The 16441-nt window shown below is 38.7% G+C and overlaps 1 protein-coding gene across 1 annotated transcript; it reads right to left on the reverse strand.

Annotated features, from left to right (window-relative positions):
• Positions 1-470: 470 nt before the first annotated feature.
• Positions 471-15876, reverse strand: LOC308571796 (vomeronasal type-2 receptor 26-like; the record flags this gene model as incomplete). The annotated part of the gene is made up of 10 exons (XM_081167420.1): positions 471-1385; positions 2411-2500; positions 4054-4345; positions 5463-5566; positions 6799-7703; positions 9420-9546; positions 10180-10407; positions 11132-11989; positions 12267-12558; positions 15860-15876. 10 exons carry the CDS (start codon positions 15874-15876, stop codon positions 471-473), a joined length of 3828 nt encoding a protein of 1275 aa, XP_081023546.1.
• Positions 15877-16441: the final 565 nt, after the last annotated feature.

A 16441-nucleotide genomic window follows, 5' to 3' on the forward strand; every position in this document is an offset into this window, starting at 1 on the left:
CACTTCTCAGGGAATAATGGACCTACATTTAGAAGAACATCGATCACTACTTCTTCTGGAAGCAAGTTCGAGTATAGAGTATTCCAAGTTTGGCCACATTCTAGATTTGTATAAATGCCTTTGCATGTTTATGAGTCTGTTGCTATTTTGGGGGGTGGGAGTGTGTTAAATGGAAGGAGAAAAGGCCAATTCTTAATCTTAAAGTTAATGCTAAATAGCACAGATATCCCCTCCACAGGCACACAAATGTGCACAATTACTTTACCTCCACCTCAACAGGGAAACCTCATAGGAAAGAGTATTTTCCAATGAAGTTTAATTTTTCTAAGACTTATTTGAGCAGCCAACCACCATAAAAATTAATTAATTAATTAATTTGTTTGTCATTTCAAGGAAGGAAAATAATACAAATTCATTTCTGGAATGAAGATGAAATGGAGACTACAGGGGGGAAACCAGCAAACATTTAGTCACAGTTCATGAACTACTACATCTCCATAATATTGTGTTTTATCTGACAATGTCAAGTTCATTACCTGCCATGGCAGTTGGCTGTGAAGGATCTGTCCACCTTCCTTCATCACTGATCTGTGTACAGATGATGACATTTTATGTAAAGCATGGGCCACAACAAAGACAGCATTGTAGATGCTGTAGCTGTGACCAGTCATGCTGATCCCAAAAAAAGAATCAGGAAGACTTTCCAGTTTCTCCTTCCCAGTGCAGATATCCTCCATCTGTTCATCTGGAGCTTGATTTGGAAATACACAGCCAAAGGCATTTTGCCAAAAGTCCCTTATGAAACCATCTCCTGTGGTGCTGGATGGGTTTGTGCTCTGAACAAACTGGTGAAACAGTGGGAGTTCACTGGAGTGAATTTTGAAGGCAAGAGCACCATAGAATAGTTCATCATCCCAAGTCCTTTGAATAACAAATGCAGTATGTTCCACCTGGGCTGTTGCTATCCACACTTTTGGTTTATTTGCCATGCTTTCTTGCTGTGATAGATATGGAAGATATCTGAAAAAAGCCATGGAGTAAGATTCTCCATAGGCCACTATGACATTGGCTTTGCTGCCCATCATTTTATCATGTATTTTTGCACCATCTTCCATCGCGTATTTAATGTCTGTGACAAAAGTCAATGTTGGAATTCTTTCTATAAAAGCAAAACAGATCTCATTCTGGGAAAACATTGGAACCACAGTTTGCACAAACCTTTCTCCATCTGAGGTATCCATAACAATGAGTCCAATCCACTTCCACCCAAAATACAAAAGTAAATAGAGAATCCCCTTATACTGAATGACTTCCTTAGGGACCATCTGGTAGAATGGAAGGCCTGGAGTCTTATCATTCATCACTGGAGCAGGGCTATATATTAGCTAAAGATAAATGAAGAGTAGAGACTGAAAAGAAGATAATAACATTTCTGTAAAACTCTCAGGTATCCAAAGAAATTCCATAGCTTGATATGAATAGTCTTTACAGTTACCCTGCAAAGTAGGTGTACACTTTAAACATTTCTTCTAAATATTTGGTACTGAGATGGAGAGAGCTGTGGCTTCCCTTTGGCAATCTATTGGTTCCACATTGAAGGGAGACTCGGATTGGGCACTTCACCACTCCCATTAGTTCCATTTATTCATTGTTAAATCAATGCAGTCATCAGAGAGACAGAGACAGAGCATGAAGAGCCCAATAAGACTACAAACATCGTAGTGAATGACGGTATAAGAGAACAAATAACACTAGCCTGGGGCACAAGACAAGGATGCCCCCCTTTCCCCAATTTTATTTGTATTGGTCATTGAAACTCTGGCAAATATAATTAGAGAAGGTGGAAATATAAAAGAAATAAGCAATAAAGGAAAAGAGAGAATAAGCTTATTTGCAGATGCCACCTTGTAAACAATCAAAAATCCATTGGAAAATATGCGGGTAACAAGAGAATTTTAATAAATTAAAGAGTGAAATTAAGGAAAAGCTGGAGGAATATAAGAAAATTAAGCTTTCATGGTTTGGAAGAATACCGATAATTAAAATGAAAATTTTGTCTAGAATATATATATTTTTATTTAGAATGTTATCCATTAAGATATTGGAGACATAAATAAAGGGTTGGCAAAGTATGATCAATAATTTTTGTATTGGGGATAAGAAACCTAGAATTAATAAAAGAAGATGGTATAAACCCCAGAAAACAGGTGAACTGGGTCTCCCCAACATGAAGTTATATTATATAGGAAATCAGTTAAGATATATCATAGATGGGATAACAGAACAAGGAGTGTTAGAATGGTTAGATAGTTTCACACAGGAAATGAGGGAGGAGTTAGTGAATATATTTTTTTATCAAACCAAATAGGCAATAGTGGCAGAAGATTAAAAATCCCTTATTAAAAAATACCATTGAGATATGGGCAAAAGATAAAGGAAAATTTATATCAGCAAATTCCCCACCAGCTCCGGTGGTGATGATAGAAGACTTCCCAGTAAACTGAAAAAAGGAAATTGAAAAAGAAGCGAAAGAGAAGAAAATATTTAAAATAAAGGATTGGGGGAGAAAGCAAATAAGAGAAGCTCTAACAGAAAGTAAAATAATTTGGTTTAAGTGTATACTGTACAACTGGAGCAACTGTCAAAGAAGTGGTTAAGGGAAAACAAGAACTGCAAAGAATATACAAAATTGGGGGGAGATTATAAAGGGGGAGATAAAGAAGAAAATACAGTTATAAAAGGGGAAACCAGGGAAATTTATAAAATATTAGTAGAAATGGAGGATCAAGAAGATCAATTAACAGAGGTGAGGGGAAAGGAGACAACAGGGCAGATAGATTGTCAAAGCTGAGGGGAAATATGGGAGAATCGTGCATTGAAAATGTTACCTATAAGAATAAAAGAAAATTATTAGAAATTAGTTTGGAGATGGTATTTAACACCAGCCAGATTAAATCAAATAAACAAGGAATATTTGGTGTTATGTTGGAGGGGATGCCAGGAAATTGGAAATTATTTTCACATATGGTGGGGGTGTAAATATGTACAATTTTTCTGGCAAATGGTGTTTAAGGAGATAACAGAAATCACTGGGTTAAAGCTGGCTGAAATTTCGGAGGTAGCATTATTATCAATTTACAATGGGGTGGAAGGTTTGCAGGCTATAAAGGACTTGCTCACAAATTTATTGACAGCTGCAAGAATTGTGATAGCTAGGAAGTGGAAGGGGCAAGCAGAATATAAAATGGAAGAATGGCATAAAGAGATGTGGGATATAGCTATTAAGGATAAATTAACATGTGCCATTAAGGTAAGAAGGGGAATATGCAGGAGAGATTATTTTGAGGACCTGTGGAAGGTGTTTGTAGAATTTGTATTGTTAAAATGGAAAGGGGTCAAACCATTGCAAGAGGTGTTGAAATTTGGGGAGGCTGGATACTTACAATGGAATGGTCTTGGTGGTGGGGTGCAAACTTTTATTCTTATTTATTAATTATTATTATTTTGTCAAAATCAAAAATTAAAAAAAATATTTTCTCTTGGGGGGGGGGGAGAAAGAAGTGAAACAAGCAAGCAAACAAAAAGACTATGAACAGAGGTAGTTGGAGTTCCAGGGATTTTTGTTTTGTTTTGTTTGAAGTGCAAAAAAATAGACCTCTTAGTAGCTTCTTCCTTTGACCATCACTTTCCGAGCATCATCACCTGCAGTCATTCAAAAATATTCTTTACTGAAACTCTCCCCCCCCATGATTCATTTGTGCTTTCCTGCATGCAACAACCTTCTTTATCTCTCGTAATTTCATCCTCAAATTTCACCTTTTCCAGGAAGCTTTTCGAACATTCCCTTGTCCTTACTGCAACTATGAAAAAGTATGAGTAACAGAGTTCATCACATATTATTCCCCTTTCTAACTATGTCACAATTTAACCCATTGCTCTGCATCCATTTTGCACAGGAAGTTCCTTGGGGTGTGGACTTGCCTTATCTGTTCTTTGCCATGCACTCTGTGCTGCTAGAACAAAACAACTACAACCACAAGACATACATTTTACCTGTGGAATCTTGTAAATATCCAAAACATTTGCCACATGAAGGGAGATATGGGAGTCCAGTCCCCCAATGACTGCTATTAGATTATTCCTGACATCACATATGTAATTGGGGACAAATCTCTCCAGCGTAGATGTAAGTAACATTGTGGCATGGTAGGTTGACTTTGCATTGAAATAGCTGTCATAAATGTGGAAGCCCAAGGTGACATTGGGCAAGATCATAATGTTTTCATTTATCTCCTTTACTGCGAAGGCCAAGGCCAGGATGTGCTGGTAATTCTTTGGTACTACGCTAGGAAAAGAGAGCTGAATTTTGTATCACAAAAATATAACAATGACAAAATGCCACTCTTTAAAATCTGCCTTTCTTTACAATTACAGCATATAGACATCCTTTATTGAATTAATCTTATTCTAAAGTGATATATTAGAATATTGAGCAGATGATAGTATCAATGATTTCGTCAAAAGATGCGGTGTGCTATAGATACTTCGCAAATTACCATTTAGAGTAGACTGCAAGAAATTAACCTATTTCACACATATCTACCCTTTGCAATTGTGATCTATTCTACTAGCAGCATTCATCACCCAATGTATTATTATTTAATTTTTTTATTGAATTTACCTAAAACAGATAGGTACAGGTGCCAACTCCCTGACTGCACTCCCTGGGTGCCCAAGCACCCACAAAATTCCCCATGAAGGGGCTGGGCACCCAGAAATTTTGGTGAAGGGCCATGTACACTGCCTCCTGTACCCCATTCACAGTCCAGTTGCACTCCCTTAAATCTGCCTCTGAAGAAAATGTAATAAAACTGGATGGAGGAACTAATATGCTTTAATATGCAGGTCTTTGACATGAAGAATTAGATGGTAGCAGCTGCTTTCATTTGCTGAAAGTGAGCTGGGCTGTTGAACAGTGATGAGTAAAAGGCATGAGTATGCTCTTTGTCTCCCACACGAGTTCATTCCCCACTTTTGTTGCTTTTCTCCAGATCTTCTACACTCATTTACAAAGTTGTGATATTTACAGCAAATGCAACTGTTTATGGGTTTTCTCTTACAGGGTATGGGGCAAAATCCTTGAGCAGAATGTAATTTAATTTTTAAAATGTTAATAGGAGTTAAAATGGAGAAATCAGATTCAGAACACTGCCCCCCTTTCAAATAGTGCATCTTCACATGCTACAAGGGTAGTTAGCTCAGATTTAGAAAATGGCATGTGAGAAAGGGATAAATGCACTTTCTCTGGTGCCGAAGGACCATTCTTTAACAGGGATACTAGCACATCTTATGGGGCTGTACACAATTAAGGTAAGGTCCTGGATCTGACCTCACTTTGATACCCCCCCCCCCGAAGAAAGGGTGAAAAGTAAGTAAATGAAAATAAACTTATAATTTCTTACATAAACTCTTCATGTAGTGTTGGGAGGGGTTCTTCTGTGAAGTCTATTGAACTGGAGACAATGAAGCTCTGAGAAGCAATGGCGCCAATTATAAGGTCTCCATCCTGATGATATTTGTGGAAAGGTTGGTGTGGATATTGGAACCTGCACTTAAGAATGTGAGCCTTGCATGCCATTTGAGGAAGCATTACCAGAAGCAAAGTCACTAGTATCACCATACTGATTACATATGCTAATCATTCCTTTATATATGCAGATTTCCCAGTTCCATCTATAACACTTTCAGGAACATCTCTATGATTGCAATGCTCTGATCTGAATGTTCAGATAGTCTTCTATCAATAATGAAATCTAGATCCCTAAACTCAAATATTAGTGACATTATTGGTATATGTGCTCCTGTCCCTAGTCCATAGACCTGTATCTGAAATATAGAGCATATATTTATGGAATTATCCTTCACATGAGGGAGGTTTTTTTTGACAGTTGTTTTTACTGTTAACTGAATGTCCCTAGTGATTTGGTATTTTTGTGTCTGCTTTTTGAGACAAACGTCCAAGTTAATTACAACCTTTATGATAATTAAAGGCTAAGGAACCCACCAAGTCAAACGTAGGGATTCTATGTAGCATTTCTTATTTTTTAAAAAAATTTTTGTTGTATGTTAACAGAATTTTTGATTTTGTACTTAGTTGGAATAGGAAATTGTGATGTAGGCTTGGATTGACCCAAAGCAAGGAAAATACATTAAATGTTCTTGTCATAGAGCCAGAGGGGAGATTTAAATCCTTGAACATGGGATTTGACTGATTTGGAAATGATTTTTCTGGAAAGATTGAAAGACTGGTTTTACTTCTTGCATGAGAGGGAGACATGGCAAACTTCCACCTCGCTTTGCCTCATAGTAGGCAATGCATGTTTACCTCATCTGGTCACTAGAAACCACCTGAGAGTAATTTCTGTAGTGTGTGCATGTGCGTGCGTGTGTTCCCAGGCATGCGCGTGCGCGCACACACATGTGCACCAATATTTTTACATCACAGTTTTCCTTTAATTTTGATTCAGTTTTCCAATGGGACATTAAAACAAAGGTCAGCTTTGAGAAAGTTGTATCAAGCAATGGTTAAGAGGAAACTCAGGACTTTTAGCCTCTCCTCCCTGGATTGCAAAGTAAAGCTCAATGAACAAACATTTGCATTCTTCAATACTTCCTTCCTATTAGATGCAAGTTATTATTATTCAGTTTAGGCCTCAAGGTAAAGATGCAAAATTTTTGCAAAATGTTGCAAATGCACACATAATACACAGATTTAACAAAATGCACACATGACTAAACCCCTTCAGATTTTCTTCTGATTAACTGATGCTTGTTGTTCAGCTCAGGTCTCAGCACAATTATATAACATTTTGGGGGAAAGATGCAAACCAGCAAGCCAAGGCTGGAGGCTAAGATTGAAAAGATTTCCACGGCTACCATGTATTTTCCATTAGAACTCAGGTAAGTTGGAACAAAGGACAACCAAACACTGCAAAAGACCAACATGCTGAAAGTGATAAACTTGGCCTCATTAAAACTGTCAGGCAGCTTCCTAGCAAAGAATGCTATAATTAAACTGACAATTGCCAGGAAGCCCATGTAGCTCAAGACACAGTAGAACATAATCACAGATCCTTCATTACACTCTAGTACAATTTCATCCATTATTGAATGTCTGTCAGCATCTGGGAATGGTGGAGATGTTGCTAGCCATAAAATACAAATACTTGCTTGAATAAGGGAGCAGGAGAAAACAATAGAATTGGCCAGTGTTTTCCCCACCCATTTCCTCATTTTGGATCCTGGTTTGGTGGCCATGAAAGCCAGAACTACTATGGTGGTTTTTGCCAGAACACAAGATACAGCCACTGAGAAGATGATGCCAAAAGCAGCTTGTCGGATGAGACAGGTCACCTTATTAGGTTGTCCAATGAACAACAAAACACAAAGGAAACAGAGCAGGAGGGAGATGAGGAGAGTATAAGTGAGCTCCCGGTTGTTTGCTTTGACAATTGGAGTATTATGGAGTTTCAAAAATATTACAAGCACTGAAGCTGCAATCAAAGAAAAGCAAAAAGCAAGAGAGGCTAAAGTAAGCCCCAAAGGTTCCTTGTAAGACAGAAAGCTTATATGCTTGACAATGCATGAATTCTGGTTTCTGTTTGGATAATTTCCCTCTGTGCATTTATGGCAGTCATTCATATCTGAGAAAGAAAAGATATAGTCTTCATCTCAAAAAGTAAAAATATCAGAAAGCACAATGACATACAATGTTCTTCCCACTGTTCTTAACTGTATATGAGCTAAATTCTTTCTGATAGAATTGAGATCAAGTTCATCTATAGCATGGGTGGGGAACCTCTCACCCATGGTCATCTTGGCTCACCAGACCTCTGTGTTTAGTTCACAGGACTTTCACTGTTAACCTGATGGCCATGGGTTCAAGCCCCACGTTGTGCATTGCAGGAGGTTGGACTAGATGATGCTCATGGTCCCTTCCAACTCCATGATTCTATGATTTATTATCTACCTGCCGTACATCTGAGATAAATCAGGTAAAGATGAGGCTGGGTCAATGAGAATTTGTAAGCAGTGCTAATCAGTCCCGTGCAGAGCTGATAGTATGGACTTTCATGTGCTCTGCTTTGTAATGAGGATTAGCTAATAATTCATCCTGGAAAATTGGGTCACCTGAAAACATTGTGATAGCATTGACTGAGTGATGAATTCCCCCTCCCCCACTTGTCAAACTTGTCACGTAAGGGAAGGGTAAGGTAAAAGGGAAGGGAAGGTAAAAGGTAAAGGTAAGGACCACTGGATGGTTAAGTTCAGTTGAACTTGGCTATGGGGTGTGCCATTCATCTCCACTTTCAGGCCGAGGGAGCCGGCGTTTGTCTGCCAACAGCTATCTGGGTCATGTGGCCAGCATCACTAAACCACTTCTGGTGCACACAGAAATGCTGTTTACCTTCCCACCACAGCTGTACCTATTTATCTACTCACAATGGTATGCTTTCGAAATGGTAGGTTGGCAGGAGCTGGGATAGAGCAACAGGAGCACACCCCGTCGTGTGGATTCATACTAACGACATTACAATCAGCAAGAGGCTAAGTGGTTTAGACCACAGCAACACCCATGTCCTTGTTGTCACATAAGGAGGTAGTTCAGAAAACAATCCAGCCCACTAGCCAAATCCAATGTAGGCTTTTTAATAGCCCAAACCAGCTTGTTGAATCAAGGGGAGACCTGGCCAATGTATCTTTCTCTATAATTACCCTTCTAAACTACTTGAACTTTCTAAAATGTCTTCAAAATAGTCATGTGATGGGGTTCCACATCTAGCTCTGGTGGCAGCAACCCAGTAGCGTTTTATTCGCTAAGCAAAATAGCCATGTGAATATTGCATTGTGTGGACCTGGAAACTTAGCGGTGTTGAATTAGATTTGTGTTTGGTTTTCTAGTCACATTTTGCATCCTCTCCAGTTCCATGTTAAGTGTATTGGCATGGAAATAATTTGACCTACTACTTGCATTCCAGTCAGAGCTTGCAACAAATCACTCTTGGCCACCATCACTACCTGTACTTCTCCAGGCATTGATGAGTCCAAGAGCACCCTCAAGCTCCATACCTTGTCCATCAGAAGAGTGCATTCGTGTGTGTAGAGACACAAGCTTTTTGAGGCTCAGGGAATAATACTATTTAACAGTTCTTTTATCTTCAAATGCAAATCCAAATAAATTGTAATACAATGGTCATATAACTGGTTGAGAACTGCATATTAAAATTGCAGGATTTATGAATATTTCATCCATTATTGCTCACTGGTGCTCTAGAAACTACCCAAGCTTCTAAGAATCTAACTGGAGAGAAGGCAGTCAGGCGCATCTCTGTGATAAGGTTCTGCATGCTATTTCTTACCCAGCTGGTCTGAAATCTTTCCCTCTGGACATGGGATGCAATCATAGCAGCAAAATGGCTCCCCTTCTTTCACTTTCTTGCTAGTACCAGGATGGCAGCTCTCAGTGCATAGAGAAAGAGGCTGGGCCTGATGTTCCAAATATAAAAAGGGATAAAATAATCAGAAGGAAAATGAACTATGAATTCTCAAAATGTGGGGGACCTGCCACATGTTATATAGCTGTCATGAAGGCTGCTATTATCTGGCTTCAACCCACCCAGCAGTGAAATGTTGAAATCCTGATTGCTCCTCATCTGGACAGGTGGGATAATGGGAGTAAAAGATACATCCAACTAGTTTCATTTTCAACTCTTTCCACTGTGAGGTGCAACAGGCACTTTGGCCTGTATTTGCTCTGAATACCCTTGGTTATAGAAATATGGATCCTTATCACAAAAGGTATGAAAGGTGTAGTTGTATAGTTGCTAAGAGTTCCCTGCTACACTGCAAACTATGCTGTTGATATCTAGTCTCCAGATAAATTATGCACTTGCTGTAAATAAGGTCAGTGAAGAAACTGAAGCTGATAAAAGATGGGGAAGTTGAAGTACTGTAATGAGAATCCTTGGTAGTCGGGAGTTAGTATATTGCTGCTGGGCTAATCTAAACTCATTTCAATTATTTTAAACCAGTGGTATTCCGAACATCTATAGTTAGGGAAATCTTTCTTCAAAACTGAGTATGCAGTGTGCTTCTCAAGTCATTGACAATCAACCGTACCTGGTTAAAGCCCCTGTGCCATGTTATGATATCCTTGTTGATGGTGAACACTTGATCTGGAGGAGCCTGCGGATTCACCCTCCCAACTTTCAACTTACTAAAGGACTGGTTGGAGGAAAAAATCCAATTAATAATATCAAATCCAGCTGCTAATTCCCCATCCTGGTCAAAGGAGACACTATCCCCAGCACTGTTGTTAAAAAATACACCTTTCAGAAAATGATGGAGCTGAAGTGAAGAGTAAAAGGTGAAGTTAGAAAATAAGCGCAGAGTGAGGTATATTTGCCTTAGATGATTGAAAATTCCTTTCTTTTGCCATTCCCTTCCCTTCATTGCATATATTTTCATGTGTATTTTGTGCTGGATGTGTGGAGTGATTGATCGTGTGTGTACAGTACACACACGCACACACACACACACACAGAAATAAGCTAAAAGTAAATTCAACTCATATTTGGTGGGGCCAGCAATGGTTTTTACTATATATTTTCTAGTTTTAGATTACTTGTCCTCTAGATGAATACTTCTAGTATGTAAAATCTGCATGATATCATTTATTTTTCTGCATTTTTACTTCATAAAGTGAATTGATATCGAAATACAATAAATTAAAATAAAACTAAACTCATTGTTATGGGGGGGGCTGTTTTAAGCACACATGGGATAACACATGAATAAAAAAATAACATTGTACACAAGGGGTCTTAAAACTTCATAGACAAAACACACACAACACCCAGTATATTTTGGTTCCATGAACTATTTGCCATATTAGGAGCTTTTAGGAATCACAGATTCATAGAGCTGAAAGAGACCATGAGGGTCATGTAGCCCAATCCCTTGCAATGCAGAGATATTTTTGTCTAACATGGGGTTTGAACCCATACTGAATTTGGGAAGATGGCTAGGCAATTTAAATCCTGCTCTTACAACCACAGATATGACACTTTACCTGCCACAAGTGTTGCTTCTGATGTTTCTGTCCTTTGTCCACCATTGCACCATGTTTGACTCTAGATGAGGACATAGCATGCAAAGCGTGAGACAATGCATAGACAGCATTGTAGATGCTATAGCTGTGGCCAGTCATAATCATTTCAAAAAAGGTCCCAGGAAGACTCTCCAGCTTCTCCTCACCTGTACAAATATCTCCATTCACCTCTCCTGCATCTGCAGTTAGGAAAACACACCCAAAGGTCTGTTGCCAGAAATCCTTGATAAAACCATCTCCTGTTGTGCTGGATGGGTTTCTGCTGGCAACAAATTGTTGAAATATTGGCAAATCATTGGAGTGAATTGTAAATGAGAGAGATCCATGGATTATTTCTGTATCCCATGTCCTCTGGTAGACCATTGAAGTGAGGTCCGCCTGGGCTGTTATTATCCATACTATGCCTTTGGGTTTATTTCTTATATTTTCTTGCTCTGACAAATATGGAAACCACCTCAAAAGTGCAATGGTGTAAGATTCGCCATAAAGCACTACTACGTTGGCATTACTATCAATGATGGCATCGTGTATTTTTGCCCCCCTTTTCATCATATCATTAATTTTTGTGACAAAAGAAAATGTTTGACTCCTTTGTATGAAGGCAAAGCAGATGCCACTCTTGGCAAAAAGTGGCAATACAGTTTGCAGAAATCTATCTCCATTCTCATCATTGAAAGTAAGGAGTCCAATCCACATCCACCTAAACTGCAGGAGCATAGACAGAATTCCCTCATACTGAAGCGTTTCCTTGGGAGCCATCTGATAGAAGGGAAGGCCAGGAGTTTTGTCATTCATCACTGGAGCAGAACCATATATAAGCTAAAGATAAATGGGTGCAAATGGGGGAATAGATGCAATGACAATGCCATTTACATGTATTACTTTTCAGTCTTCATTTTCACATATTTTGTCAACAATCTTTACAATAACCCTATAAGTGGAAGTGCAAGATTTCCAATGCAATAGACCGGTTGCTAAGGCCAAAAACCATAAATTAACACCCATGTATATATTCCAAATTCACCCATATCATTCTCTCTCCAAATCAACAAATCAGAAAAATATGACATATGGACAACATACAAATATATCCTACCTGTGGAATCTTGTAAATGTCCACAATGTTTGCAACATGAAGTGAGGTTAAGGGGTCTAGCCCTCCAATGATTCCAAACAAGTTATTCTGAACATCACACTTGTAGCTGGGAACAAATCTTCTCAGGGTGTATATTAGAAGAATTGTGGCATGATATGTCCATTTAGCAGTGAAATAGCTATCATAGATATGAAAACCCAAAGAGATATTGGGTAAGATCTGAGGGTTTTCATTAATTTCCTTTACTGCAAAAGCCAATGCCAGGATATGTTGATAATTCTTAGGAATGACACTACAATTAAAGATGCATTTTTAATCATAAGGAAATGCCAGGCCTTGTAAAATCTTTGCAGTGGTCTTCTACATCTACTTCATTGTTCTTTATTATGGTATATAGATGCAACCCTTCTTTATAGCAAATCTATATCCTAAGGTAGTATATGTAATAAAGGAAAAGCCCAAATAATATCTGTGTTTTTCAGAATATGTTTCAGAACATGGTGTAATGAGCAGAGCCATAGCTAGGGAATCTTGCGCCCTTGGCAGAACCATCCAGATTGACCCCCATAGCCATGTACAAATTAGCTCCTCTTTCCACTTTTCCAAACTCCCCCCCCCTTCCACCCATTCCATTCACCCTATATTTAAAACCATTTTTATGGAACAATATTCAATATTCAATATTTATGGACATATTTTAGCTAATTTTGCACCCCTCCATCACCTGCGCCCCTGGCGGGGGCCCACCTCACCACCCCCTAGCTACAACCCTGGTTATGAGCTATGGGGGTTTGCTGAATTCCTGAACACCCCTCCTTCTAATTCCTGGACCCCACTTATTCCTGGATCAAGTCATTTTTAACATACAAGCCAGGCCAGTTTCCTGACAAGAGAATTTCCTGGGAGAAGGATGATTAGGAAGAAAAAAAGAAGGTGATGTCCATTAAGAAAGTCATCAAGACAGCACAGGTTCTGTGCCAGTCGACAAAGAGGTGGAGACCCTCTCTCCGTTCAGATTTAGTTTAGAAAACAACACTATATTTAAATAGATTTTTGCACCATCCAAATGTATGATACATCAACTTTTTTACCATTTCCCCAGTACAATCTAAATTTCTGTTTATATTGTTAACTCTTCGCTCTCCTAATACTCCTGCATGCATTTTAGCACAACGTTGTCAGGGAAGAGGTTAAAACCCATACTACTGTCTTCTTTGAATTTAATTCTTTTATTTCTTTTGTAAATCCCAACTTCTTCTTACACTTCACTATTCTCTTATTACCCTTCAGTACACAAAGCAAAAAGAAGAAAAGCAATACAGGTTCATAGGAAGTTGTTTTATTAAGAAAAAGTAAAATTCTTATGCAAGCTCTTCAAACAAAGGTGGTGGGGGTTCTTGGGTAAAAGTTATTGCACCAGAGATGATGAAAGCATGGGAAGCAATGGCTCCAATGATGAAGTCTCCTCTCTGATGATACTCATGAAGTGGAGAGTGTGGATCAGCAAGCATGCAGTTATTGATATGAGACTTACATACCATGTGTGGAAGCAATAACAAAAGCAAGGCAATTAATAACACCATCCTGGTAGATCTGTTGCCTCTAGCATCAGATACTCCTCTTTTATCCATCTCTAAAGGCCCAGGACTAAAATATAAAGTATCTGAAATCAGACTGATACAGCTTTGTCTAATTTTACCCCCTTAGACCCAGTTCTGATTTCTGGAGGGGTTTTTTATACCATTCTTCACAGGCTGTATTATTAGCTTTGCTAAAGGCCACTGCTATTGTACTGGGGTATTGGAAAACAGTAGAGTTAATTACTATCCTTTTCACAATCAAAGGAAAAATAACCACCAATTTAAAGTTGAACATTCCCTCTGGAGTTGCAGAAGTAAACCGATTTGACACATTCAAATTGCCGCTTCTTCTTTCACTCAATTAGATACCAAGGGACACCTGGGTTGGGAGTGACACATAGTAGGGAAATCACACAAGAGTAACTAGAATTTTCTCCAGAGCCAGAAAGGAACATAAGAAGATTGTGCTGGGTCAGGCTAATGGCTCAATTAGTCCAATATCCTGTTTTCACACTTGTTAACCAGATGCTCATGGGAAGTTTGTAAGCAGGACCTGAGGATAACATGTCCTCTCCCCATGTGTGATTCCACTTAGTATCAGAGGTATACTGCCTCTGACAGTGGTATAATATAGCAATTGTGGGTAGTAGCCATTGACAGAATTATCATCCATAAATTTGTCTAATCCTCTTTTAAAGCCTTTCAAGTTGATGACATTACCACTTCTTTTCGCAGCCAATTTAATAATACACATGCTGTCTGAAGGAATGCTTTTTTTGTGTGATCCCTGTATTTTCCAGCATTCAGCTTCAGGAAGGAAAAGTGTTTGATGTTAGGGCTGCCTTTCTTCAAAACAGCAGTAGGCAATGTATATCTTTCATATGTTTATTTTGTTGTTTTTTTATTTGATATAAATATTTTTACTGCTTTCCCTATCAGAACCAGGTACAATAAGAATAAAAATACAGTCATATCTAAAAATACAGATATAAAACTCCAAGCCAAGGTAAAATAATACAGCATCAGATTCTGAAGGGAAAGCTCACATTCAGCCATTCCCAAAACACTGGATGAATAGTTGCACCTTTACATGTCTCCAAAATGTGTACAACATAGGTGCCAGGTGTCCATCCAGAAGGAGGGATTTTCAGAGCTTGGGAGTCACTACTGAAAAAGGCTCTTCCACATGCTACCAAATCTTGAGTCTCCAAGGGCCGTGGAATTGTTAACAGAGCCTGTGGTTCTGATCTGCACCTTTCCAGTTCAAGTTATTATTCAGGACAAAATTAGAATGATTACAAATGAAGCTTTGTTACCCACTCACCCCTTCACTGAAATGGAGACTCTAAAAATGAGCTACTTTCCTCCATTGACTTGAATTGAGAAATGGGTGATACAATGATTCGCAGAAAAAACTTGGGTGGGGAAAATGGTGCTTAAAGTAGTTTATATATTTTTCAGTTCATTTATATGCAATAGCATTCAGTTTTGTGTCTTATAGTATAGTACAAAGGACGAAGTCCATGTGTATTGCCTTCCTTGAGTCTCTTATTTTTTTCCCTAAGGGATTCTCCTTCAATAAAAGTTATGAGGAGATTAGTCATCCTTAAATTATAGAACCATGTGAACACTGGCTAGCAGAAACACAGAACCATATACCTAACCATTTAACTGTACATACACTATATTTGATGAGCAAGGTACCATTAGAACACATTGCCACATTGCCCTGAAACATCTGAGAGAATGAGTTGTCTCCAGGGGTATTTCCTTAGTCAGAGAAAGGTGCTTGAATTGACAGAGGATATTTGTCTCAGTCAAAGCAAGGACTTTCCAAAGAATGAAAAATCTCCTCAAACCAAGAAGACTGATCAATACATTTTTTTTCTGATTCAGAGGCTGATGTGGATACATTTACAGGAAGACAAAAACTGTTTCTCTATTCAGTAGCAACTACGGAAGAAATGGATCATGTAATATTATGAAACTAAATATATTTAGTAGGTTTCTTACGGAACATTTGATTCCATTTTGAGCTTAATAATTTAGAGAAATTTACGGGGGGGGAAATGGACAATTAAATTATTTGAGGTTTTCTCCTAATTAGCTGTTCCTTGCTATTCAATTCAGGCCTTAGCATAATAATGTAACATTTGGGTGCAAAGATGCAACCCAGCAGTCCAGCACTGGAGGCTAAAATAGAGAAAATCTCCACTGCAACCATGTGTTTTCCCTTTGTGCTCAGGTAGGAAGGAATAAATGATAACCAAACACTGCAAAAAACCAACATGCTGAAAGTGATGAACTTGGCTTCATTGAAACTGTCAGGTAACTTTCTGGAAAGGAAAGCCACAGTGAAACTGACAGTTGCCAGGAAGCCCATGTAGCCAAGAACACAGTAGAACATAGTCACACACCCCTCATTGCATTCTAATACAATTTCTGAAGTCAAGGAGTGCATATCGACATCTGGGAATGGGGGAGAGGTTGCAAGCCAAACAGTACAAATAAGTGCTTGGATGAGGGAGCAGGAAAGAACAATGGAGTTGGCCAAACTCTTCCCCATCCACTTCCTCATTTTGGATCCAGGTTTGG

This window comes from Podarcis bocagei (genome assembly GCF_964188305.1).
Source record: "Podarcis bocagei genome assembly, chromosome: 13".
Lineage (NCBI taxonomy): Eukaryota > Metazoa > Chordata > Lepidosauria > Squamata > Lacertidae > Podarcis > Podarcis bocagei.